The sequence below is a fragment of the Ochlerotatus camptorhynchus genome, unplaced genomic scaffold, assembly GCF_037179485.1.
Source record: "Ochlerotatus camptorhynchus isolate MF236.1 unplaced genomic scaffold, CSIRO-AGI_Acam_v1.1 ptg000130l, whole genome shotgun sequence".
Taxonomy (NCBI): Eukaryota; Metazoa; Arthropoda; class Insecta; order Diptera; family Culicidae; genus Ochlerotatus; species Ochlerotatus camptorhynchus.
This window is the reverse complement of record NW_027040620.1, coordinates 3778967-3805246: the sequence shown is the minus strand read 5'-3', so window position 1 is coordinate 3805246 and position 26280 is coordinate 3778967. Positions and strand designations below refer to the sequence as shown.

The 26280-nt window shown below is 36.6% G+C and overlaps 3 protein-coding genes across 3 annotated transcripts in view; 1 reads left to right on the top strand and 2 right to left on the bottom strand.

The window, feature by feature from the left end:
- Positions 1–26280, top strand: part of hiw (highwire) — a 129757-nt gene that overhangs the window by 19250 nt on the left and 84227 nt on the right. The gene's annotated exons all lie outside the window — the stretch shown is intronic.
- LOC135700243 (uncharacterized) lies at positions 110–9716 on the bottom strand. The gene is made up of 5 exons (XM_065220687.1): positions 9343–9716; positions 1310–1519; positions 917–1244; positions 732–863; positions 110–668 (listed from the first exon to the last, which is right to left on the bottom strand). Exons 1-5 carry the CDS (start codon positions 9526–9528, stop codon positions 163–165), a joined length of 1362 nt encoding a protein of 453 aa, XP_065076759.1. The 5' UTR covers positions 9529–9716; the 3' UTR covers positions 110–162.
- Positions 10204–26280, bottom strand: part of be (ben) — a 49339-nt gene continuing 33262 nt past the window's right edge. The window contains exons 3-8 of the mRNA XM_065220684.1: positions 19169–19439; positions 18956–19101; positions 18701–18886; positions 18530–18633; positions 17232–18382; positions 10204–10652 (exon numbers count right to left, since the gene is read on the bottom strand). Coding sequence (XP_065076756.1) covers positions 10261–10652; positions 17232–18382; positions 18530–18633; positions 18701–18886; positions 18956–19101; positions 19169–19439 — 2250 coding nt within the window. The 3' untranslated portion in view covers positions 10204–10260. The remainder of the gene's footprint in view (positions 10653–17231; positions 18383–18529; positions 18634–18700; positions 18887–18955; positions 19102–19168; positions 19440–26280) is intronic.

Here is a 26280-nt window from a genome sequence, read left to right as displayed (position 1 = left end):
TATTTGTTACTATTATAATTGCATTATAATTTCTTTGCAAAAATTACAAATTGAAGCTCTTGAATAGTGTTTTTACAAATTTGTAATTCATGTATTTTGTACATAATATCTTATTACATTCTAAACAGCCTCATACTTCTTAACTTTATGAATATGATTTTCTCATAGATCCGTTTTCAGCAGGCCATGGTTTTCTATCTGCATTACTATTTGAGTCTCACGATAGGTTCGTGGCTCAGGCATAACTACATTGAGTTTACGTGTTTCCTTTTTCTTCTGCGCTACACAATACCATGATATTAGCAGAGTAATAATTGCCAAAACTATCGATCCGGAGACAGCGCCTATTATCAAATAGAACCAAAAATCATCTTCAACGCACTGAAATCTTTGGATGTCGTAAAATGATTTGAAAGTGCTTCCTTCGTGGGATGAACCAAAGTATATCTCGTCGGGATGGTTCACCAATACACTACTAGACTCTTTCAAAGCGACCAATTGGTCGCAATTAATGTTCTGTTCGATGTAGATTGCCCTAAGATTTACGTCGAAATCGTTGGAGAAAAGCAGCGTTCTCGCACCATTTATTTTTCCTATTCTATTGTTATGAAACTTCAGTGTGGGTCGTTCTGAATTTCGGTTATAGTATGAACTGTCTATATTTATGCCTGAAACGAAAATTGGAAGCATTATAATCATTTTACACATTTATTCTAGAAGGGATACTTTACGTTGAAATCCAGTGTCATCAATTTTTGTGAAATAATTCCCTACAATCTGAATGCTTTTCCTTATTTGCAATACAAAAGATTCTCCTGCTGCATCGTTGAATTCATTGTTTCGAATTAAAAGGTTGGTGACATCTGCAAAGATTATCATGATAAGGTATTGAACACTGTTTATGGTGAATCCATACTTTTAAATGTAAATGCACTTGGTAATAGAGCATAAAACGAGCAATTTGTTATTAGAAACCGATCCAAAACTTCAATTTCGTAGAAACTTTGGGACGGTATGGGTGCAATGAATTTGCTTCCATTCATTAAAAGCTGATTCACATCGAAACGCTTAAATGCATGTCGCTCTATTCTGTTTACGAGACATTCCACAATGCTGAGGGCATATAGTTGATCGCGAACACTAGTAATACTGTATGGCTTGAAAACACCTATTCGACATCTGGTGAAGTTTATCTCTGCTACGGGTCCTTTTAGTACGTGAGATGGTACTTCTTCTATAACATTCTGGTAAAAAAGTAATGTGGTAATTTTGTTTCACATCTTACAACACTCAATATTTAGCTACTTACATTGATTAGATCAATTTTTAGCTGAGCTGAAGGTGTATTACGTGTAAAATCAAAAGCATTTGGCTCTAGTATGAGATCCTCCACATTGATGATGGATAGTTTGGTCAGTTGAAATAACTCTGAGAATGTATCCCGACGTACTCGAAGCGACTTGCAATTTGCTATTTCGATTTCCGTTGTACTTCCTTCAAATTTTGGTGTAATAAAGGCCTGTTTTTTTTTTGTAAATATATGAAATTTGTTAATAGGTATCAAAAGGCATCAATGTTTGTTTATATATTTCCTATTACTGCCGCATTCGCATAACAGTCCCATGTTCTGTAGATTTCCTATCTAGACTGTTATGCGAATAGCAGCACAACCCACAAACCCATAACTGCTCCACTGTATGCTTGATTTCTTATTTACATGCAGTCTTGGTCCATGTTAAAATTATCGTCGTTAATGAACGTGTTAGGGGATTTAACGTGTCAAAATTAACCCCTTAAAACGTATGATGGCATCATTTTACCATGAGATAGTTTCTTTGAATTTTTTCACAGGATATCTTTCAAATTTTATCAAGAATTTTGTTAGAATCATCCCTAAATGTCTTTAGAATTATGTACTTTCAAGATTCCCATCCTTTGTTTTCTATTGGGAAATTTTCTTCGCACATTCTCGGAATACTCTGCAGAACCTTTTGGAAATTTCTCTCAACAATACTCATTAAGTTAATCAATTGTCGAGCAGTTTTAGGACAACCTTCTACCAGTGATTTTTCAACCTGAGCATGAATAAGAGTGCCTGACGAAGGGGTGGTGGGTATTCAAAAATCCACTATTTTGCGCTACGGAATATTTGAACGGACCCCAAGAATAGAAAACTCTATTTGTGGAAGTGCTCGAATAACATTTAGTTGAAGATAGGCCTTGAGTGACAGTTGGGGTGTAATATTCTAGAAGAAGAGTTATAGTTATTTAAATTAATTAATGGAAATTAACAGCGACACTATTATTAATTCAAGAGTTTACTTTCAGATAGCCGAATCTGCTTTTGAAAATCTAGACCCAAAATCAAATACGGCTAATTAAAAAATAACTCTTGAATTGGGGTTTTCAATTTAAAAAAAAATTGATCGGTTATTATACATCATCTTAAAAAGCTTCGTTTTCTGAGCACAATGATATTTTTTTCCGATTTCATAAATTTTTATCTCGATTTATACCAAAATTTAAAGCATAATAATAAATTCGCTTTTTGACACTAAACTAACAAATTGACAGCTCGCTCCTATACAAAGCCCTACCGAGGGGCGCTATGATTGTGATTTTTGCAAATGTAATCGCACTTATTTAAAATAGCTCTAGTGCACCCACATTGATGTAATTTTGGATGTCGGTTCCATTTTCAATGCATATTACGGTATGCAATAACCTTAATAAAACCCAATTGTAGATTTCCTCGTACATTTAAATAAACTTCATTAAATAACGTTTAGAGCCCACATACGAAAACAAAATACTTTAGAACTTCTGAAATAGGGTTACTGTGCCAGTTCTTGGCCCTAGTGGTCCTCTAATTGGCCCTATCTTAAATTTAAATTTAATTCGTTCTTTACCAAATTTATGTCCATGCAAGGTTAGAATATTCACACTATGCAAATAAAACCATGAAAATTTATATCAAAATTTTCTAGGGTAAAAAAGTTAGGCTCTAAGGTGTTTACCTTAACTGGTAAACTGGAGCACTAGTGTCATAACTGGCACTTACCCTGCAGCACAAATCTGCAATAGTACACTGAGGCAAATAAACTTAAGAATTTCATAAGGTTCGACTTATGAACGACACATATCAATTTCATAAGCGCAACTTATGAAAGATATTCATCTAACATAAGGTAGCTCTTATACGCCTTTAGCTTTTTCATTTACTCAAGCGTTGACAGACGAATGGTCTAGACACAAGACCCGTAATCTTAACGTCCATGGTTCGGTTCTAGTCTGCTCCGATTAATTATTTTTTTGTCGACATTATTTTTCATAAGGCAAATCTATGAAATTCATATCATTTTCTTGTGGCTAAAATTCATAAGTGGAATTCTTACGTTCTTTTGCCTCGGTGTACAATCATTCATAGATTCGACTAGGGTAAGTGGCCCAAGAGGATTAATGACTGGCCCTATCTTAAAGTTCAATTTTTATCATTTGTTACCAGATTAATTTCCATGCAGAGTTCGATGTTCTAGATTTCGTCATATGTCTACGCGAATAAAGTCATGAAAATTTATTTCAAATTTGAGTTAGACCCTAGGGCCAAAATCCGGAGCACTATGGCAACTGGCTTACTTACCCTATTCCCTATCCCAATATTATGAATAAAGGCTCAGCTTTTTTTTCCTCTGTTCGGGGCCTAACACCACTGGGACCAGTAATTTGATCTAAATCCTTAATTTAGAGCATGTCGTATTACTCCATCACTATTGAGAAATGATGAAGTATTCGGTTTTTTTTACAGTTGTCATTCTTGCATTTATCGCAAGGATCCGACTCTAATTGAAAGGTCCCGTTCTTTATACCCTTCGGAGTGTTGAAACACCCCCCAAAGGTGCGCCCCTTTGTCAGTCAAAATTGGATTCCTTAGCAACAAACTTAAGGAATGACACCGGTTATGACCATGCATCAGAACCCTAGCCTTAACCACCTCAAACTAGGGAACAACGAATGGAAGATCAGGAATTACATAGATGAAGACTATAGTCTTATTATATCTAGTTATAACTAACTCATTTTTTCCTTGTTTCAAGATCATCATCGGTGGACAAAGCCGAGTTTTGTCACTATCAACAAGGCATAAAAAGTAACAAGGACTAAGATGTGTTCCTTGGATTACTGAAAAATCCTGTTCCCCTAGTTTAAAGTAGTCAGGACTAGGATTCTCTAGATTAAAAGATTACAAAAATCTTCATCTTCATTATAAGAAAACCTAGCTTCTGTATTGCTCATTATTAACAGTTTGCATTATTATTTTGCGCTGTTTGATTTTAACACAGGCATTCATGCAATGTACGAAATCCACTTTCAAAAGTGAGTACAACAGCTAGTTGTGTTTTCTAAACAAAGTTGGAACAAAAGAATCAAATTTAAAAATCAGAAGAAGAGTTATTGAAATCAAGATTAGTACATCTTCCAAGGTGGAAGGAATTCAGAGTGATATTTCAGATGTCATTGTTTTAAATTACTTACAATGCGTTATCATTTGGCTCGTTGATCGTTTGTCATTTTGTGATATTTTTGACTAAATGGTAAAAAATCACAATTTTTATAAAAATCTTTTCAAAATGCAAATTGTATCTTATTAAAGTAGGGGAAATGACGGCTTCGGCATGACAGACTATTTTCGGCAACCCAAATTGAAACACTATTTGCACTTGATTTTCTTACGAAAACACTTCGCTGAATGTATGCAAACGATTCTTTATGCTTTCAGCTTCAATTTGACTATATTTTTACCACTGAAAAAAAGCAATCTAGCAAGGTTTTCTTGAAATGCAACACACGCTCTACAAATTGTAGCTGATTTTGAGTTGCCGATAATAGAACAGCAGATTTACATGCAGTTCAAATGGAACGGTTGCCGAAGAAAAACTGATTGTCGACAATACTCGCTCTCACTAGAGAAGATTGGAGCTTTGTAAAAGCGTTTCAAAACAGTTTTTGACAATTCTTTCGACTGAAATTGTTAGAGCAGCTCGCAGTAAAAGATTGTAAACAAACCAATACTGCATATGTGTGCGTTCCGTAGAGAAAAAGGCTATAGAAAGAAGGTCACTGCTTAGGTTGCCGAGAATACGTAAATTCCCCTATTTTCTTCATTTTGATAGTTTACACCTATCACCCACACCACCAAAGGAGAGTTAAAAAAGCGCAATATTTAATTTATTCGATTTCTCCATCAAAATACTTTAGAGTAAAATATTTAATTTGAGAAATATAAGTAAATAAAGTAAGTAATATTTGTACTTGTGGGCAGTTTTTAAAATATCCTTGCAAAACATCGCCATTGACACGACTCGTCATTCAAGTTACTAAAAACACTGCAGTCACCAAGTGACAAACATGGGAGGCTCAAAATCGCTCCAGTGACGTGACTCATCACTGAGTGACAAAAATTGATAGAAAAAGGACGCTTATGATCACTCCAGTAACGCGACTCGTCACTAAGTGACAAAAAAGTTACTTAGGCGACACTCATAATCGCTCCAGTGAAGTGACAGTCAGTTGAAGTGACGGTGATAATAGAGGCCCTGAGCGATTATAAGCTTAAAAAGCATCTTTTAATAAAGATAGTAATATTTCCTGAATTGTGTAAGGGCAAAATAGTGTTTGATTTTAACGACTGTTCAGTTTATAAAACGGGCACCACAAATTGTCAGTGGCTTTTTTCATTGTACGTTGTATTCGTATTGCTGATTCGTGATGTGTAAAGATTATGAGCCAAACAATATTACACTGTAGAGATTTAAGCTTAAATAATCATCCTACAAAATATAAGGGTGTCGACTCAACGAAAAAAACCAAGTTCACTGATATTCCCTGATTTTCCAGTAATTAAAAAAAAAAAAATCCAGGTACAGTGCCTACCCGTTTTTGGCAACACAACATCATCAGCTATTACTTTCCTTGGATATATAGAAGTGCTTTCTGGATTTTTTTTAATCCATGAAGAAATAGACCAGTAAAATCTTGAATTGAATAAAGCGTTCGATTCATTTTATAGAACAGAAAAAAAGTAAAAAATCGTGTTTTCCAAAATTTAAGTCAAGCAGTAATTGAGATTCCTTTGCATAGCGATTTTCTCACCCTTAGGTGTTCTGTTCTGACTGTTTCCGAACTCAACTCTTCCAGTTCGCATACATCTTACATGTGAAACACTTGTCTTTAATCCCATTATGTATTGTTTCCCTTGATCACATTTTGAGACCCAGCTCCGCAAGAAAATTATTCCGGATAACACGTTTCACTAAACGCTAATTTGCGACCGTATTCCTCCGGTCGGCAATCATAAACAGCGCTCCTAAGTTATGCGAGTTAATGTCATCTCAATCGTAATAGCAGCAACATAAAAATACGAAAACTTCACTGAGAAACCAATTTTTCTAGCTAACAAGACTACTAGACTACTCAATAAAACCCCTTTTTCGCTGCCTTCGTATCTTTGAATCATTATTCACTCAAAGTGCTACTCCAAGCAATCAAAAACATTCCATCCATGCAAGATCATTATCCTAAGTTCTCATTTAGTTGATTCTCTGACAAACTAGGCTGTCAGAACATAATAAGGTACAAGAACTACACGTATTCAGAAAAAAATATCATCTTCTCTTAATTCTTCACCATTATTGCAAAGGTGCTCCAATAAGCTCAAAGAATTGATTTTTATTGAACAAAGTTGGATCGAGCAGACGGTGCAATCTACTCGAAGGTTAAATTGTGGCAGGCGCAATTAGGTGTAACATCTATTAAAAGACGCACATACCCATTTGAAAGTAAAATTTTGCAACAACTAAAAACTTCTATCTACGAAAATGGATTTTTTTTCAACCCTCAGGATCTCATTTCAAGTCAAGAAGCTGTCAACACCCAGTAGGAGCTGAATTTATATCGGTCCAAAATCATCAAAATACCGTTTTACTTGAATAATTTTGAGCATTGAGCAACCACAAGTTCGCAACTCTATTTAAAACCATGCTCAAACTACACCCAGTAATTGGGTTCTTTAAGGGTATTGAGGTAAATGCATATTCGTAATCTGCATTAAAAATGGAACCCAAACCCAAAATTTCATTAATTTTGGTACACTGGAACTATTTTAAATAAGTACGATTACATTTGCAAAAATAACCTTATTAGCGCCCCTCGGTGTCACTTTGTATGGGAGCGAGGTGTCAGTGTGTCAGTTTAGTGTCAAACAGTGAAGTTATTATTTTGCTTTAAATCTTGATTTAAAAATCGAGATGAAAGTGTGTGGGTTCGAAAAAAAAAATATCGTTCTGCTCAGAAAACGAAGCTCTTTCAGATGATATATTAAAAACGATATATTTTTCAAAATTAAAGAACCCAATTATGTTGTTTGTAACTAGCGAAGGCAGTCGTACTTTTTACTTATTTTCTGTGATTAAGAAATATTTCCTTGAATTTGAATGAAATTCTCTGATTTTCTCAGGTTTTCCCAGGTACTCTACACCCTGAAGTATGATAATTTCCTGTGTAACTTTCTATTAATTAAGTTGTCTTTGAATTAATACAGTCAAAACAAAATTTGTCTTACGTGTTACACATTCAATTGATAAAATTGTATGAAAACTGGTGTGGAATAGCCCAGCATTGTTGAAATATCGTATGTACCTATACTTTGAAGATCAAATAAAATTAACTCTTTTCCACCCATGGTTACTCTGAGCACCATTCCATTTTTGACATTGTGTGCTATAACTTTCTGAAATAACAGCATATTTTTCTAAAACTATTGCAACTAGTTCTTCTATTATCGGAAAGACAATCTAGGCCAATATCTCAAAACACGCCAGAGATACTAGTTTTTAAAATTTATTATGCCAGAACACTCTGAGCGGGAAAGGGTTAGTGTATTTTTAAGTTAGTGTTCGATATGAGCAGATAGGGTTAACTACCCCATTTCCGGCCCATTAAGCACAACCCACACTTAGTCTTTCTTAATCTAGCGCAGTTTAGCACCAAACGGAATGTGATTATTACTGATGGCTTCCAAATTTATTTACCTTTCCGTATGTACCGTAAGATTTGATAAAGACAAACCAATCGTTAAGATATTGTCAAAAGTCTAAAACTGTTTTTTGACGCCAAACTCGGCCTGCGGATTCTAAACTCGGCCTAACGCATTGAAACGCCAATGAATTCACTTCGGCCTATCGGATGAAGATAAAAATTGATTCGGTCGGAGCACTTCTTTTGTTTTTGGAAATAATGGGTGCTAACATTCAAATCACGCGTTCTCATTGACTTCGTTAGGAAGCTTATTAACTAAAGTATCGTACCAAACGCATAATTGACTTGTTAACTCAGAAATCATGGATTTATTTGAAGTTTTCTGCGCGATAGGCCCAAAATGGGCGATTAGGTCGAAGTAGTGCTCTACAAAACAAATGTGGTTACAAGCATTTTCGAACACATGTGATATGAGGGGGTTAGAAGGAAAGGGGTGTAAATGACTTTGATCGATTCTCTTCACCGACTTTCTCTTTTGATAGCCACAGCTTTATAAACAGATTTTGCGCTTTTTATGCCACATAGTTTGATATAGGATGTTCTCATCTAGCATTCAGAATGGCACAAGAATCAAGGAATGTGTGTGCAGCTGAATTATTGACGAAACAGAACGTCGATGAAGAGAATCGATCAAAGGCACTTACACCCCTTTCCTTCTAACCCCGTCATATAACATATCGTAAAATTTACGTGCTACTACGAATAAAGTGAACTCTCTACAACTCGATATTGAAGAGACCATCGTATAGAATAATTATCGAGTTATAGAATAACAATCCCATACTAATAGCCATGAAATGCATGTTTACTATGGTAGTATTACTCGAAGGCAAGTTAGTGGACATCCAGCTGTGGAGAGTTGACTGTGTATTATTCATATATTTTGCTACGTTGCTTTAAAACAGAGCTTCAGAAGTGGTTTTAACACAGAGTTGCCGAAGAAACATCAAGCTTAAACTGTGCTTTCAGTGTCCGTTTTATAAAATGAACAGTTATTAGTATTAGGATTTCTTTATTTCTGACTGCAGGATACCAAGTTAGCTGATTGTTTACACTGTGATAATTAGGATTTCAAACAATACATTGCAATACAAGGTACCAAGCAAACCAAGCGAGAATAGCTATGAATCACCCAAGACTGATGTTCATATCTGTAGTCGTGTAGACATAGTGAATAATACCATTGTCTCTGTATACGTTATGTGTGAGGAAATATTCACCTTCATAGCATATAGCTTTATCACTTACTTCGTTCCGATATCCACAATCACATATTCTTTTACCAAATCTATGCGCTGAATCATGAACGCAGTGTACTAAGGTTTCTTCATCGCGATCTTGAAATTCATTGAAATCGTCTTCAGCATGGCACACGACGAAAAATGTGACCACCATCCACAGATGAAAGAAACTAGAACACACTTTGTATCTCATTGTTATATCATCACTTTCACTAGCATTGGTTAACTCGATTGGGTTGGGTGACCTCGATCTTCAGAAACAGATATCCGTTTTCGCCATTTCAACCTTCAAGCATTTGCAGTCAAAGAGTTTGCAAACTCATCCGATAGCCGCTGTTGGTGAACTGAGCTACATTTCAATGAAAAGCGATAATTCTTGTTTGACTATCGCTATATTGTAGATATGAAAAATGTTCCCAAAGATAACATATCGACGATAACGCAGAAAATAAACATCTGTTTCGTTTACGGTGCACAACTCACCGTGGATGTGTATAAGTATACTTACAGGTTATCGCTTATCTAAGTACGCTAGTCCTAGTGTAAACCAATACACTTCTTATGTTACTATTCTTCAGTGTGTAACAGATACTGGTTCAACGAATGCAATGTAAAATTGTCATTGCCATCGGCTGTTTGGACGTTTCGGAAGTTTTGTTTCGATAGTGAAACTTTCTAGTACGAAGTCTTTTTATTAGTAGTAATATTCTCAATTACTTACACCACATTCCACTAGCATGATAATTTACTAAAAGAAACAAGGCTTGTTTCTTCTGTCGTCGTAACATAAAATACATTCTGAACTAAATTAATATCACTTTTCAAGAACTTACATTTTCAAGACAAATATAATTAGCATTTTTGGACGTTTTATTTTCGGATATAAAAACTAACATCTTTTCCATTGCACTGAACTCCAATATTGTTACGCGTCGGCATATTCCACGATATCTTCTATTTTAACGGTAATATCACTGCCACCCGAATGTTCTGAGTGGTCGGAATTTGACGTGGATGAGCTGTCAGACTCTACTATTGGCTCGCGTCGGAAAACAGGCTTTGGTGGTGGCACTTTCTTCACTGGCAGTGTATATTCGGGAATTTCCCTACTGCTCGTTGGGGACCGATCCATGTATCTGAGTGGTTCTGGAACGGCTATGGCATTCAGTTGGGCACCGGTATTGCTACCAGTACTGTTACCACTATTCGAATTGAGAATATCTGGCAAATTTCGAGACGTTCCCGGTTGCTGCTGTAGGCTGATTGCTCCAATGTTATTCCCTATGGCGTACGGAGTTATGAGCGTTCGGGCATTATCTGAAAATAAATATCAAATCGATATGATTTCACATCAATGATGGTTCTTTAAGATATTGGTAGACACAAAACAAACTGGATATACAACAAATTACAGTCGGAGATTCTTAACATCCTCTGTACTATTTACGAGAAATGCAATGTAATCTTCAATAATTCAGCATTAGGTAGGTGGTACAAGTCCATTTTATGATAACGGTGCCGACCACGTCCTCACGGTCATTGTGAAAAGGAAACGATTATTAGTTCAACAGCCGTTGCTACTGGAGACCGAGTATACCTCTACATCTATACAGTTGCCAAATAAAATGACATTTTTATTTTTGTTAGTAGGAAGGGTGAGTTAGATCAGTATTCACTTTGGCAAGTGATGCGATCTTTTAAAGCATGGTGAACAAATGATGCGAGGAAGCGACGTAATGTGTATAGTAATGTAAAGGCGCTCAGAATTGAACCCAGGCCATAGAGCCCCTTACATCACAACAAACCACTGTAATTTACATTCAAGCCCGAAGACATAATGCTATTCCAATGAAATTTCGAAACTAGTCAACAATGTTTTCAAACCCGGAATCGAGGATACGTCACATTTTACTCAAAATATCAATCTTTCCGTATCGTTAAAGACTTCTGCACTCATTTTGCTCACAGATGTTGCCGAAACCAGGAGTATCCAGCAGTACCGCTCGATGTGTATCATGTTCTGCAGTTGCTCGGTCGATCATATTGTTAACTACCTAGGAAGCAAACATTTTGTGATAAATGCATAAGTGAAGAAGTGGAGGTGGCTGGGTTTGATTCCCGGTCCGGTTGGAATTTTACGGGTTGGAAATTTGTCGACTTCCCTGGGCATATAGAGTATGATTGTACTTCCCACACAATTATACTAATGAAAAAATGGTACAGGCATCGAAAGCTCTCAATTAATCACTGTGGAAGGGCATAGTGCAGCTAGAAAACTAAGTTTAACAGCACGTAATAAGCTAATATGCGATAAGCAATAAGCTTGAAATGCGAAGAAGACGCATAAGAAGAAGAAGAAGAACAGACATCCACCTCGTCAATCACTGCCTCGTGAATGTCTGAATGATTGGGAAGTAAACGAGTCACTACACGCAGTCAGTAGCTCAGTCAACACGTTTATTCTTCCGTGATGGTAAACAATCCTTGTTTTGAATGACTGAGCGTACATTTTATATGGAAAAATGCCTCAATTACATGCTGTGTGGGCGAAGGCAAGTTGTGTGAGCCACCTGTTCGGTAGTAACTGAATGTTGTTGTTGGCTCTTTCATTGCCTCGTCCTTTACCGTTTGCTACATACGGTCAGGATGGACCAATGCATTAAATTGAGCAGTGCTTTCACACTCAATATAAGCCGTCTATAATGTTAAGCTCTGGTTAAAACCATGATTTGCGTACATTTCTCCAATTCGCGAGATAAGGTGCCTTCTATGTTGAACTTCTTGACTATAGTTTTACGATTAATTGTAATATATAATGAATAAAAAACCTCGGCTCTGTAAAGTTGATTCGGTTGAGCCTGATCAAATAAAGTAAGTAAATAAATAAATAAATATTACAAAATACTAATACTACCGACGATCGTTCAACAAACCGGGTGATTTTAAGCTAGCCAAAGGGAATCACGCCACGGCAAGGGGCGGGCCCGGCGTATTAGTTATCACCCATGTGTCTCACGAGTTCAAATCTCATCCCATGACAAGTCACATAACTGTTAATACGAAAAAAAGGAAGAAACGTTTTGGCTGTACTGTATATTTTTTTAAATTAATATTTCATGCCTTTCCAATCAAGTTATTTAGCGAAATGTACATTACATTAAGACATCTAACAGAAGCATCAACCTAACCTCCGATACACTTTAAACATAGCACAGTGTAGCATATGAGGCTGTGAAATCGTAGGTGACTGTATGGCGGTCAACCCTCACATTTTGTAGAAGCTTTAAAATCACTTAAGTTTTGTCAACTTTTCCAAAAACAACGAAATAATTAGCTAAGTCCAAGCCTGCATGTTTGATCGCAATGGTTGTATCTAGTTGTCTTAAAACACATAATGTTTCAATTCTAACAAAAGTTTAACTCATCACGAGTATCCACGCTGAACACTAGATCACGTTCGATCGAGGTGATCCCGCCAGATAGTAAAAGGAAATCAATAATCGCTGCGTACAATCGGGTCCGTTAGGGAAGGTTATTTCAACTGCGTACACACACCGCTTATCCCTGGAAATGACGCAACCTTGATACTGGATGTGTGCCCACCACCCTCGTTGCATCTTCTTCTGGGTATGGTTAATGCGAAATACAATGCGATTGCAGAGCACGATTCCGATCTTGCACAAGCTTGGACCATAGCGTCACGCCATGCGCAGTTCGAGTATACTGGGAGGCACTGCCGCAATCTGCTGACGAAGCGAGCCTTGTTGGATACTGGTGACTTAAACTCGAAACACTTTGTGAATGTTCTCGATTATTGCAGAAGGTTATTGATGACTGTTTCGGTGTAAATCTACAAAAGGACTACGAGCAATGCATCAATGAGTTTTGCAAATCATGGAAATTGGCTCAGCTACCGGTTACTCCTAAATTACATACGATCCAGCAGCACGTGGCAGAATTCTGCCAAAGCAAACAAAACGGTTTGGCGAGGTTTTCCGAACAAACAACTGAAACAGTGCACAAAGATTTCAGCAAGAAGTGGGAAAATTACAAATTTCCCAAAACCAATGCTGAGTTCTCGAAAAAACTTGTGAGTTGCGTTGTTGCTTATAATAGTCTTCATATTAAATGAATACACATAGTGTCTGCTGTTGTATTGCTTTACATCTATAGAGATAATACATTCGAATGAATAACTAAACGATACATTTTTAGCAAAATTCTTATTATTAATTCTCTATTAATTGTAACAAAGTTCGACACACCTCTAGGGCGAAAGGAAGGGAAGGGTGATTAGGGAATGGGAAATGTGATATTTTGAACATGCATGACAGCAAATAAAATGTTCAGACTTTTATGATGGTGGCAATCCGGGTGACCGTATCTTGAAATAGGAGCTAAAATGACTAACAGTTATTAATTTGAGCTTGAGCTGTTAAGTCTTTTTTTTTATCATTCTCAGGGTGCAAAAAGGATGAAATCCTAAAATCCCTTTTTTCAAGTTTTCGCCGATGAAATATTTTCAAACTTTAACAGTTTGTTTTTAGCCCTATTGACTAACTTTTGATGAAGAAAGATCCGAGGTTCATGCAAGTTCGATAATATTCATGTTCCGATACCCCGTGCGCCGGTGCTTGAGTGGTAGGCGTGAGAGCTTTCTCACCCCACTGTGTCTTGGATCAATCTCAGGTCATTGGGAAGTAAAGCCGTTGATCTCGGCCCATGTGTTGATGGGTTCGATAGGTTCCGGTTAAAGTTATGCTTTACGAATTGCCATATTTTTCGATGGTTTGACAAAGCATACAAGCTTTATTGAAATTGATTTTATCTTGAATATATTATCAATAAATTTACTATGATTTTTTCCCTCTCCATGGACATGGAGGTTGACGGTACTGAAGCATAGGGTTATGTTTAATTTCTTTATATTTGCAACGATGATGATTTCCTATAGTGACACATATCACCTTCTTAATGCTTCAGTATGCCTCAAACGATTAATTCTTGGTTGTTAATAGAACTTCCTTGATGAAATCGGCTGCTTCATGCAGACTGAGCAATTCTGATTATAGTATCAGATTTGTTCTGTATACAGAGGAACTGGGAGGGCTTATTAGAAACTTCTCACCAATAAAGGTGATCTTCTAGTAAATTTTGCATATCATTTTATTAATATTTTATTTTATTTAAGCATATTATTTTTGTTACAGTCAATTGGCATTAGCATACGATACAAAAGATGTAATATTACTTGCTCGTTTTTGCGTAAAATAATCAATAATACCATTGAAATTTTTTTCAAGTTTTTGTGATCTGATAGATTTTCCAGTTTGGTTAGAAGTTTCGAAGCTAACGGATGTCCACAGCCCTAATAGAAAGATAGGCAGAAAAAGTGTACCATGAAAAATCGTTGCATGCAGGGTTGCTTCCACTCACTTGCTATAGATGAGTGATTTTCAGAGTTTTGAATTCGTTAGATGATGTAATGGAGATTTGTGTTGTTGGATGCGGGAGGAGATTGGAGGGCGGGTGTTTGACGCATGGAGCCTGTCAGTTTCGCTTTCAGAGTGTCGCAGTCAGCGGTTTTATGATTCGTGAGCGCTCGCGATTCGTACAATCGTTGATTGTGGCTGCAAGTGGATTTGGCGGGTTTTGTGTATCAGACGCTTGCCTTTTGGCCTCTTCTTGTGTCTAGCATGTGCAGAGTATCATTATAGCATCTAATGGTTTTCAGATTCTTGGTTGCGTGAAATACATTTGTGAGAATATCTTTTTGAGATTTTAGTAGTCACGTTTTGTTTACCGTTTATATTTTATTTCTTTCATGTTATTATCGTAAATAATAGTTATTCAATAATAGATAATTCATCCATATATTCAATAATAAATTTACGAATGACTGTAATTTGGATACCTAACAATTGGACAGAATCACTAGCAAGAATAGGTTGCGGAGTGTTCGCCTTCGAAAATATCAAAAGACATTAAATTGGAGGCGGATTCTGGTACGGAATTACAGGCTGCTATTTTGAGCAACTTATCGTCAAAAAATTAAAAATTACATGTAGGTATTAGGCAACAAATCTGGATAGTACGTTAGATATGTTGTGGTATAAACTTTTGCAAAGTTTCTTTGTTTTTTTTTTTTTTTTTTTTTTTACTTTTTTTTAGTTAATTTTTTTTGAACGCAGTTAAAACTAGGAGATGAGGAAGAAATATAATCATTTGGTGCAAACACACCAACACATACACACACACACACACACACACACACACACACACACACACACACACACAGATACACAAACACATCATGACATTAGACAAGGGAACATCCAGACATTAAAACTGACGTACGAATGAGAAGAAGACATAGACAAAGACAGACCTGCAATTACCGAACCATAAAGATTTTCAAGAAGATTATGATTAATCAAGATCGTGAATCCGGTGTTTAATTGGTCACCATAGACTAATCCGTCCGGCATCGTAGTCACTTGGAAATTTTTCTCATCAACCCCGATCATTGCAATCCTATGGGGATACAAAAAAAATACTATGAATTTTTAAATATTTACATGGGAATTACACTTCGCAACTTCAACGGTCATTTTCTCAATGCCTACTTTTTCCATATGGGACTGATATGCGATTATAGGCAGTATATGAAATATATACATTCTGCATTTGGTCGACGGGTCCCGAAATATTCCTCAGACATACGGATCTCGGTCCTACACTATAGCAATGTACAAACTGACATGAATGACCATAATTCTACACATATTTTACTCGAGCAAATTCAAAGGCATAATAACCTTTTAGCATAATTGGGAAAAAAAATGCAATGTTTAACCTTTATGGAAGGTTACTGCTTTTTAAAATAAGACCTATTTTTTTTTTAATCAGTAGCCCCACTTTTTGTTAAATTTATCGGGCGTGTGATCAATTCATCAGTTGGCGTGGAAATGCTCTTATATTTTTGTAGTGCGGTATCGTTTTTTCTTCTAAGGATCAATTCTATTAATTTATGGTTCATGCTGGTGCGTTTTATAGATGTTTTGCAATATGTAATATGTTTGGAAAGATAACACAATTTCCATGCTCATTTTTTCACAAATTAGCGACAGATCTTATTTGCAGGAAATATGGATCACATCGTTATTTTTTATCGATCGCACTTCTTTAGGAATTTACCCGTATATTACGGATCATTCGAATTTTCTTTACGGATCGCTTTCCAATTAGTTATTTATAGATTTAGCGGAAAAAGAGTAAAAGTGCGATTTTACTTCATACTGCGGCAATAAAATGACGGTTTATTTTGGAACGAAAATCACAGCAACTTGTTGCAGCATAATGAATGGGTTAAACAAATTCAAAGCCAAAACAATTGAAGGCCGAAGCGTAATTCAAGATGTCAAAACTTTTGACTGGTTTCCGAATAAAATGTACTATAGTGTTGTGAAGCGTATTATTTTTCAAAGCTTAAGTTCTTGTTCCTGATATCAAGAAAATTGAAATAAAATGCTTAAAAGTAAAAAAAAAAAACGTGCACAAAACCTCACGGGTGGGGTTTCATCTGAAGTGCTTGTATTTTATATCAGTTGCCAACATCACTAAATGTAGTGTGTATTTGACTAGTAGGTATGTTAAATAAAAGAATAAAAAAAAAATTCATTGAAATACTTCCTACATATTTTTAATGAACTCTCGAGTGTCCCTTTTTTCAGATATAGACCTTACCCCGAATGCCGTTTCACTGAATGTCATGGCAACTACCCCGTTGCTCGTTCTTTTCACATTCAGGGTGATGGAATTCGAGATGATGGTGTTTGGGGAAGTGATATTCGGGATAGCGTAGCGCAATCGTCATTGGGCTGTAGTTGTACATACCTTTAGCAATAATCTGCACTGGTTCAGAGTAGTGTGAGTCACTCAAATCCATCGGTGCCGAATATTCATTGACGAGCAATGGTTGTGCCGCACTGGTCAACTCAGCATATATGTGATCAGGCGATCCCGTTCCTTCGATTATGGTCGTCCCTTCCTGTGGCGCAGACGGCTCGGCATAAATAGTTTCATGTGGTGTGGGACTAGTACTCGGCGCTAGATGGCGATACAGAATATCGGTAAACGCTACAAAGTCATCTCCACTGTTCTCGCACTCGTTCAATCGCCGAACGATTTCGCCGATGGTTAGCACCTTCTCAGTCTCAGTAAAATTACCATCGAGAAGTTTTTTGGTGTGTATAAAAACGGCCTCATACATTTCCGGTGATTGTTTCTCTTTGATCTTGTCCAGTGTTTGATGAATAATCTTTTTGTCATCTTTTGAAAATGCTTTCGATGGCTTATGAGTCATGGTAAAAGAGGCATTCGATATGACATCTTCGGAGCTATTCGGCTGTCGTTTACTGCATATTTTGCAGAAAAATATGGACAGAATTAGTATCACTAATGAAACGATAACGACACCTATGATAACGTACTGATAATAATCGTTATACTGGAGTGATTCAATTTCATCCGGGCTAACGAAATGTGGTTGCACTTTTTTCTCCTTTTGACTGCGTGAGCAATCGATTGTTCGTGTCTTTTCATCACAGACTTGTTTCATGTACATTTTCACATTGAATGTGGTTGCATTGAAACAGTATTTTAACGTTTTATCTATTGTACAATAGCTCTCCTTTATCAGTTTATCGTAATCTTGGAAGCTTAGCTCCTTCAACCAATGCTCGTCACAACTGCACGGTTTATTGAACGATATCTCACTCAAGGAACACTCTTTGTGCTGAAAGAAGCTGAAGCTCTTGGTAGCAGGAAAAGTAACTGAATTTCCATGGAACTTGCAAACTTCGGGCGATTGCGTTCGCTCGAGTTTAAAGTAGTTGAACTCTCCGAAAGAATTATTCAAAAACTGCACTTTTGTCCAGCCTTGTTTCTGGAAGAACCAATTTATGTCCGTCACTTTGATCACGTTATTGACGATTGTACTCGAAATTCCAGTAAACTTGATGGCATCGGCAGCAATTTCATCAATGCTGAAATGATGACACATTATTTAATAGGTTATTTTTTGTAATAGGAACACATTAAGTTTTCACTGAAAACACCTTTCTTGAAAGATATCAGTCGATATGACGAAATGTAAAAACATATATGCTTATGAGCGTGCATCAATTACTTACACGTTATTTTGCATGTTGAAGATAATTATTCCGCTGTCTGTTATGAAACTTGTTTCAATCTTTTTTATCCTGCAGTTTGTCATGGTGAAGTATCTACATAGAAGCTGTGTGGATAGAAAGCGCACATTGAGAACATCGGTGACTTGTTTGTGAATGTGACATTTGCATTACCTTCTCAGTAATTGCCTCAGACCTTAGTACGTCGATCCTGCAGTTTTCAAATATCAATGAATCTATTTTATTGACATCAAATGCTTTTTTTGAGATCTCTTCGATGGTGCTGTTGATGAACTGTATCTGTCGGAATGACGCCCTTAGTTCAAACAGGGTTTTAATTGCACTGTTGACGATATCGAGCTGTTTATGGAAAAATAAGGTTTAGTTAATAATTCTTACCGAACCATTGCAATATTGGACTGTTTTTACCTTCGTTGTAATCGAATTTCTAAAGGCATCTTCCTGAATTCGGATGTCTGTCACGTGATTGAGTAGGATTTCACTCTCAGCGACGGCAAACGCCTCTGGCATTATAATCACCTCCTTAGCCCTCGTCACATTGAGTTTGAATTCCTCTGTACAGAGCAAATGTATGAATTGATTAGTAGTCTAACCTCTATTAGCGCCTTCAGTTCTACTTACGACAGAATGTATGCTTGCTGAACACAACTGTGTGAATGTTGTACACTTCTAGCTCAGGATAGGTACCATTGTTACGGCAGAATGCCTCAGCAAGGAACTCGACATGCTCGTGACCATCGGTGCCGGCAAAGTTACCTTTGATTAGCACTCGATTTAGTAAACTATTTTCGAACTGTTTGGTGTAGATTAGTAATCTTGCTCGTCGATCAACTAATCGCAAGTTGAGACTTTTTGCCTCTTTAGGAATGTGATATTGACCGTCCAGCGACAACTGAAAAAAAGAATAAAATATTCTTTATTATGCACAGGAAATAAGATTATTCATATTTTTAAGCCACGCTGAAAAAAAACCCAAGAGTACTATGTATCCAGGAGCTCAAAATGGTCTTAATTTTGCAATGAGGGCTTACAGTCTATATCTAACTATTGGTAAAATCATTATAATAAAATTAAAAAGTTTCCAAACGCACAGAAACGACAAAAATTAAATAACAGAGTTTTGACTTCGTGGAGACTGAAAAGCCATTCCCATCACATCAATTTCCCAGTCCATCAGTACAAATTAGTCCATAAGCTTTACGTTTGTCATTTTCTTCCCTTCAAAATTTCTGAAAAGTCCCACTTACCTTAACGTTTTTGTCAAAACTGATTTTTTCAATGGAAATGATATTTAATCACCCATATTTTAATAATACTAGATTAACTCAGCAACTTTGTTCTGGAAAAGTTTGGAAAAATAGGCAAACGGATTTCCCAAAGATTGTCCCATTGCATAAGAAGCAATGGTGAAAAGCAAAATTTAAACGCGTTTTTCTCGACACCTCAGTTGACGTCTAAAACACAAATTTTCACTCGTTTGTCCCTCTTTCTCCCGGCGGTTCATTGGTATTTCTTTTCAAGCTTCGATGAAGCGGACGAGTGAAAGAGCGCTTGACTTTGATAGTTTCGTCTTTCAGAAAACACATCAACCGAGTTTTCATGACGTTTATGACGAAAAATGAAAATGTTTATATTTAAGGCATTTTTTACGTGAAAACACTTAAGGATTACACATAACATGTTTATCTTCCACCCACATATTTATTTTGAAAAAATATTTAAAAATGGGACACCATGCATATTAAACACATTAACAGAGCCGGTGACAGTGTCGGTGAAAAGGATTGTAAGCCATAGTAAGCTTTCGTTTCAGCTCGATAATCGACGTTACGACTAGAAAATCTATAGAGATGTTCACGTCCGGTTGTAGTGATGCGATATGTGAGAGCGTGTTAGTGAAAATCCGAAGAAATACATGCAAGAAACTCATTTTGACAGATCTAATTTAATATTTTTTATGTTAGTCTGAGGAAAATAATAAACAATTTTACATGGGTATGCACCCGCTGATAACCGTGCGTTAAATCCTCAGAATTCCTAAAATTTTCCTCTGGTCAACATTATCGTTGAATAAAAGACAACAATTGTATGAAATTATCTTCAGGATTTTCTTGAACCACTCTTCCAAGTACTCTTGGAACTCTTTTCATAATGCCCTTGAAACTCTTCTAAAAATTGTATTTTACTATCCTAAGAATTTCCTTAGAAAACTCCTTTACATTGTCTCCTGAAATTCATTAAAACTATAAAAAAAAAAGCTTTCCTCTCTACAATTTCTTTAGAGATATCTTCAGATTTCAATTCTCTTAGATCTCTGAATAGGTTTCCTTTAATTTATCTTCAGAATGTATTCGCTCAAGAATTCCATATAAATTCTCTTCAGAAGACCATTAACTTCTTGTTAGGTTTGCCTGGAATTTTGATCACTATCCAAAATTTCATCAGTATATTGAATTGTCCAAGATTCAATATCTATTCTATGCAGAAAAAACATCATTGTATGTAGAAAAAAGAATTAAATCCTAAAATCTTGAAAATTTCAATATTCCGTATTCCAATTTTAAAATCCAATCTCACACTTTCCACATTTAAATCTAATGAACCATTCAGTTCGATTGCTTTCGGTAGGTGGCATTGGGGAAATTTGCATGCTGCAACTTTGGAAATGTCCATAACCATGAGGACAAGTTAAAGCGAGGAAGGGTAAAGTTCAAGTTAAACAAAACATTTGGATGATATTCCATGTGGGGACAAGAAGAGTATATTAGCAGAATATTTTAAAACTATGAGATTTAGGAAACATTTGAAATCTTGAAGTTAAAACAATTTTCTGAATTTATAGATTTCTTACATTTGTTACAGTCTTGGAGTTTACCAAATTATCAAATTTACCAATCAGTTACCAACATGTTTGAAAATTTGGAAAAATTATTTGTTGCTGAATTTTTTCATTTGAATACCGATGTGGGTTAACTCCTTATTTTAATTTTAAATATTTTTTTTATTTAGTTTTTACTGTGCCATATTTGAATGTGGTGCGGCCTTATGTCTAAGCTCAAGGTAGAGTGTTTATGTTAATTTATTCCTAATATTCTCTGGTTATCGTTTTCCAGCTTAAACTCTACTGAACTCTTATTTTTGATGGATCACTCAAAAACATTAAGATGAAATATTGCTGATTGCATCTGAAACTGGACTGCCTTAAAAAATGCAAAAAGTGTGATAAAAGTGCACTTTTGCGTCAAATCGTTTTGGTGTCTTTGGAGCACTTATTGCTTGCATCATAAGAAATAAGACACCAAGACGATTAGATTGAAGCTCGCACTTTAATCACACTTTTTAATAAGTGAAAACGCGCTTATTAGTCCAGTTTGGTGTGAAATGCGCAATACCAGCTTCCGCCAAAGTTATCCAACCGTGGATCAACTTAATAACCCCTAGATCATCACTCCCCTTTAGATCTGTATCGAGTATCCAACAACTGTGCCAAATTTGGTAACGATCTGGATTTGGTGTAGTGCCTAAAATTTCGAAAATAGTGACCAAATATTTACTTTAAAACAATAAAATCATGACCAATAATCATAAATATTGGTCGGAAAAACGACGAACACAACCCATCATGAGCATTATTCATGCTAAGAAATTCTACGTTCGATTTTGGGACCATGCCAAAATCAAACAGTTCTAAAAATAGTAAGATTTACAATACAGTGTTTACTAACAAATTAATGAACACACTTAATTTTTTCTACCAAGCTCGGCTGTGCAAATCTCGGCAAAAAAAAAAGTTTTACTTAGATCTCAGCAAACATTTCATTTGTTTGCTGAGATTCAGCTCAGCATTATCCGAGACTCAGGAATCAAATGTCACTTTTGCTGAGATCTCAGTGAAACTTATCTTCGCCGAGATTTGCACAGCCGAGCTCGGTAGAAAAAAAAACTAAGTGTCAATGATGTCATAGAACAACATTTTTCTTTCATTTAACAATTACCATTACCGTTTAAATAGTCGAAACATGTCCACAATAAGTGAAGTAGCCAGAGTGACAGTGAACCATCATTTTAGTTTCCAATAAGTGTTTTCTACCCGGATCCAGAGTTGGTAACGGTCAGTTTGGTCAGTGACGTTTGACGAAAACCAAAAATAAATTGTTGCGGTACAAAAACCATCATTTCTATACATCCTTCGTCATTGACGAAGAGAGACCGACAGTAATCCCTTTTAACAAATCGGGTAGAGCGCTACTTCGTCGTAATCGCCCATTTCCGTTCTATCGATCAGAAAAGATCAATAATATCAATGATTTCACCGTTCACAAATTTGGTTTGTTTCGATGCGTTAGTTCATTAGCTACAACATAAATCCTGTTAGAGCGCATTGTATGAATATTTATGCTCATTGTTCTCAAAACAAAAGAAGCGCTCCTAGCGAATCCCCTTTTTCTACGTTTATCCATAGGACGAAGAAAATCTAATGGCGTTTCAATGCGTTTGGACGGAATTGAAACTCGTAGAACGAATTTAGAATCAAGAAGCAGTATTAGATTTTTAACAATATCTCAATAATGTGTGACTCTTTATCAAATCCAACGGTACGTATGGAAAGGTGAATAAATTTAGAAGTCATCTTTGATATAAATATTCCATTTGTTGTTCAAACTAGTTCAGAAAAGAGAGGTAGAGCGCAGGTTGTGCTTAGTATGACGGAAATTAGATCAAAAACCCTACCGTCGAACGTGCATGTGAGCAGACTAGTTACCACACTATCAGCGCTTCTTGGTTTCCTTTAGCCTTATCATTCCCTTAAGCGTTTATTGGCCAGTGGTAAAGACACAAGCCAGATAATCACAACGTTGGTCGTTCGAATCCGTTTTGTACCCATTATAAGTTTTTTTTAACATAACGTATTGCTTCCAACGATCATCTTTTTTTTGTCAAACAATACGGAACGACAGACTAAAACGTGCAGTTTTTAACCCTCTCCGAGCAACCAATCTAAGAGAGAGAGAACGTTCTGAGATAGTTTTTTTTCACGACGTAAATGAAAGAGGACTGTCTTCATACGGAATTTGTCATACGCTGTTTGGAGAGCGACGAAGATAATAATACAATATTTTCATCACTGACTTTGCTCTCTCTACGTTGATGCAAGACAGCCCTGCCCGGGTTATCCAGAGAAGTATTCCTGAGAGATTAACCAAAAGTAACGTTTCCTGATTCCCGGGAATTCGATTCAATCTCCAGGGAAAAATCTATAATTTCACAAAAGACATGCTATGTATAAATTTAAACAATTTAATTCACATCCAATTTAATTTAATTCACATCCAATGGGAAAACATTTCGGGGAATTTGGAAGTGGGTAGTTTATAGGAAGAGGGAATCAATTATAGTTGGAAGAAACTTTCACGGGAATATGAAATGAAATTCCGAGATAAGTCGGAAAAAAAAACATCGGAGCGGGTCTGACAAATACTTTTGAAGGAAGACAGATGGTAATTCTAGCAGAAAGCAAATGTTATTGTATATGAATTCGGAAGAAACATTTAAGAAAAATTTATTTAAATTTCCAGGGAAAGTCTGAAGAAACTTCCGAAAACAGTCGATGAAAAAAATGTAGCAACATGGAGGGAAGTCAAAAGTAGCTACCGAGGGAAAAAGGTAGAATTTGCCAGAAAACCAGAACAAATTATGGAAGACTTCGGAAGGGAAGTAAAGCCGTTGGTCCCCGGTTCATGAGTTGATGGGTCGATGGGTAAAGTCCAGGTGTGGAAGCTGCCTTCTTGGCGTGCGTCGGTAGCACTGGTACTCAGTACGGAAAACAAGATCGACGGAAAACAAACCAAAGAAAAAACCTATATGGAAGAAATTGCAAAGGAAATGTTTGGGACGAATAGGAGAAATTTCTCAACGATGTCAAAATAATCTTCCGAGGGGAAAATAAAAAATAATTCTTGGAAGCTGAAAGAGGATTCCAGGGGAAGCCAGCTGTCTTCATATATCGATAAACATAAAAGTAAAATAAGCATTATGATACAGCTATCTAATCACATAATAAAAAGTTTTTTTCAAGTCCAGGGAAGTCCCGTGCAAAGCCATTTAGATTTGGCCACCAATGATCGATATTTTAAGAATGATGAAGTGTATCGTTTGACCGATTTTGTCTCCATTCTAATAGTGTTCCCTTCCCTGGGGGTAATCATGAATTGTTTGATACTGCCAGAACGAGAGGGAAAGCTAAAAAATCACTGTGAAAGACGGTTCAAAGATGGAACAATCAATAATAAATCATAAAAAATAAAATTATAAAACCGAACCATTTTCGCAGGTTAGATTTTGGCAAAATTAAACTTTTCAGGCTTGTTGCCAAAATCAAAAGGACACTATAATTGAATACGCAAGAGCACGGTCCTTACTCTGCATTCATTTTTCTATCTACATATATTTTTTTAAATTGATCGCGAATTGGTGATTAGACTGAAACAATGAGGCACAGAGAAAAATGCTCAAAGTCTTCGACTTACCAATTTTGACAATTTTAAGACTATCAATTTTAAAGATCTAGAAGGAGTTTCAAAACTCATAGGATACGGTTCTGTTTTAAGTGTGCTCTCTGTTTTGTGCGTGCGTTCGCATGGATCGTTCTCGGCTGTTTTTGGCTGATTAGCGCTGGCACTCTGCCTCCCGGACGATATTTATACGTTTTGTGATTTTGGTGGTTTTATCACTTTGTGGGAAGTTTTCGAATCGATTAGGAAACATGATTAATCGTGTTTACAAGCATCAGAAAAAAATGTCGCTATCTGCGTACTTGAAAACAATACTTGATTTGCAGTTTTTGATGTGTGGGGAAAACCACTAAAGGGTGATACGGTCAAAATTTGGTCAATATCAACTTGACGTATTTCTTTCAATTTTGCATTTAAAAAACCTGAACACCCCTCATTTTGAAGGTGTGTGTGTGTGTAGAATGTTGCTCCTATTTTGATTTTGGAATTCACTCTTCAGTTGTCAAAATGCCGTCCAAGCAAGAAGAGCAGCGTATCAAAATTTTGCTCGGGCATCGCGAAAATCCGAGCTACTCGCACGCAAAGTTGGCAAAATCGCTAAAAGTTGCCAAATCAACCGTTACAAATGTAATTAAAGTGTTTGGGGAACGTTTGTCGACAGCCAGGAAGTCTGGATCGGGGGGAAATCGAAAACCGGAAGCCGCTGAGACGACAAAGAGAGTTGCCGGTAGTTTCAAGCGAAACCCTAACCTCTCTCTCCGAGATGCCGCAAATAAGCTGGGTGTATCGTCTACAACCGTGCATCGAGCCAAAAAACGAGCCGGACTATCGACTTACAAGAAGGTAGTGACTCCAAATCGCGATGATAAACAAAATACGACGGCCAAAGCGCGATCCCGGAGGCTGTACACGACGATGCTGACGAAGTTTGACTGCGTGGTAATGGACGACGAAACCTACGTCAAAGCCGACTACAAGCAGCTTCCGGGACAGGAGTTTTATACGGCAAAAGGAAGGGAAAAGGTAGCAGATGTTTTCAAGCACATGAAACTGTCAAAGTTCGCAAAGAAATATCTGGTTTGGCAAGCCATCTGTACCTGTGGCTTGAAAAGCAGCATTTTCATAGCTTCCGGGACTGTCAACCTAGAAATTTACGTGAAAGAGTGTTTGAATAAACGTATGCTGCCTTTCCTGAAGAAACACGGTTGTTCCGTACTGTTT

Coding starts and splice junctions, on each gene's coding strand:
- LOC135700243 (XM_065220687.1), bottom strand. CDS start 9,528: ATGAGATACAAAGTGTGTTCTAGTTTCTTTCATCTGTGGATGGTGGTC. Junction 1,520..9,342: donor ATTGTGGATATCGGAACGAA/GTAAGTGATAAA, acceptor AAAAAAAAACAG/GCCTTTATTACACCAAAATT. Junction 864..916: donor AAGTGCATTTACATTTAAAA/GTATGGATTCAC, acceptor TAATCTTTGCAG/ATGTCACCAACCTTTTAATT.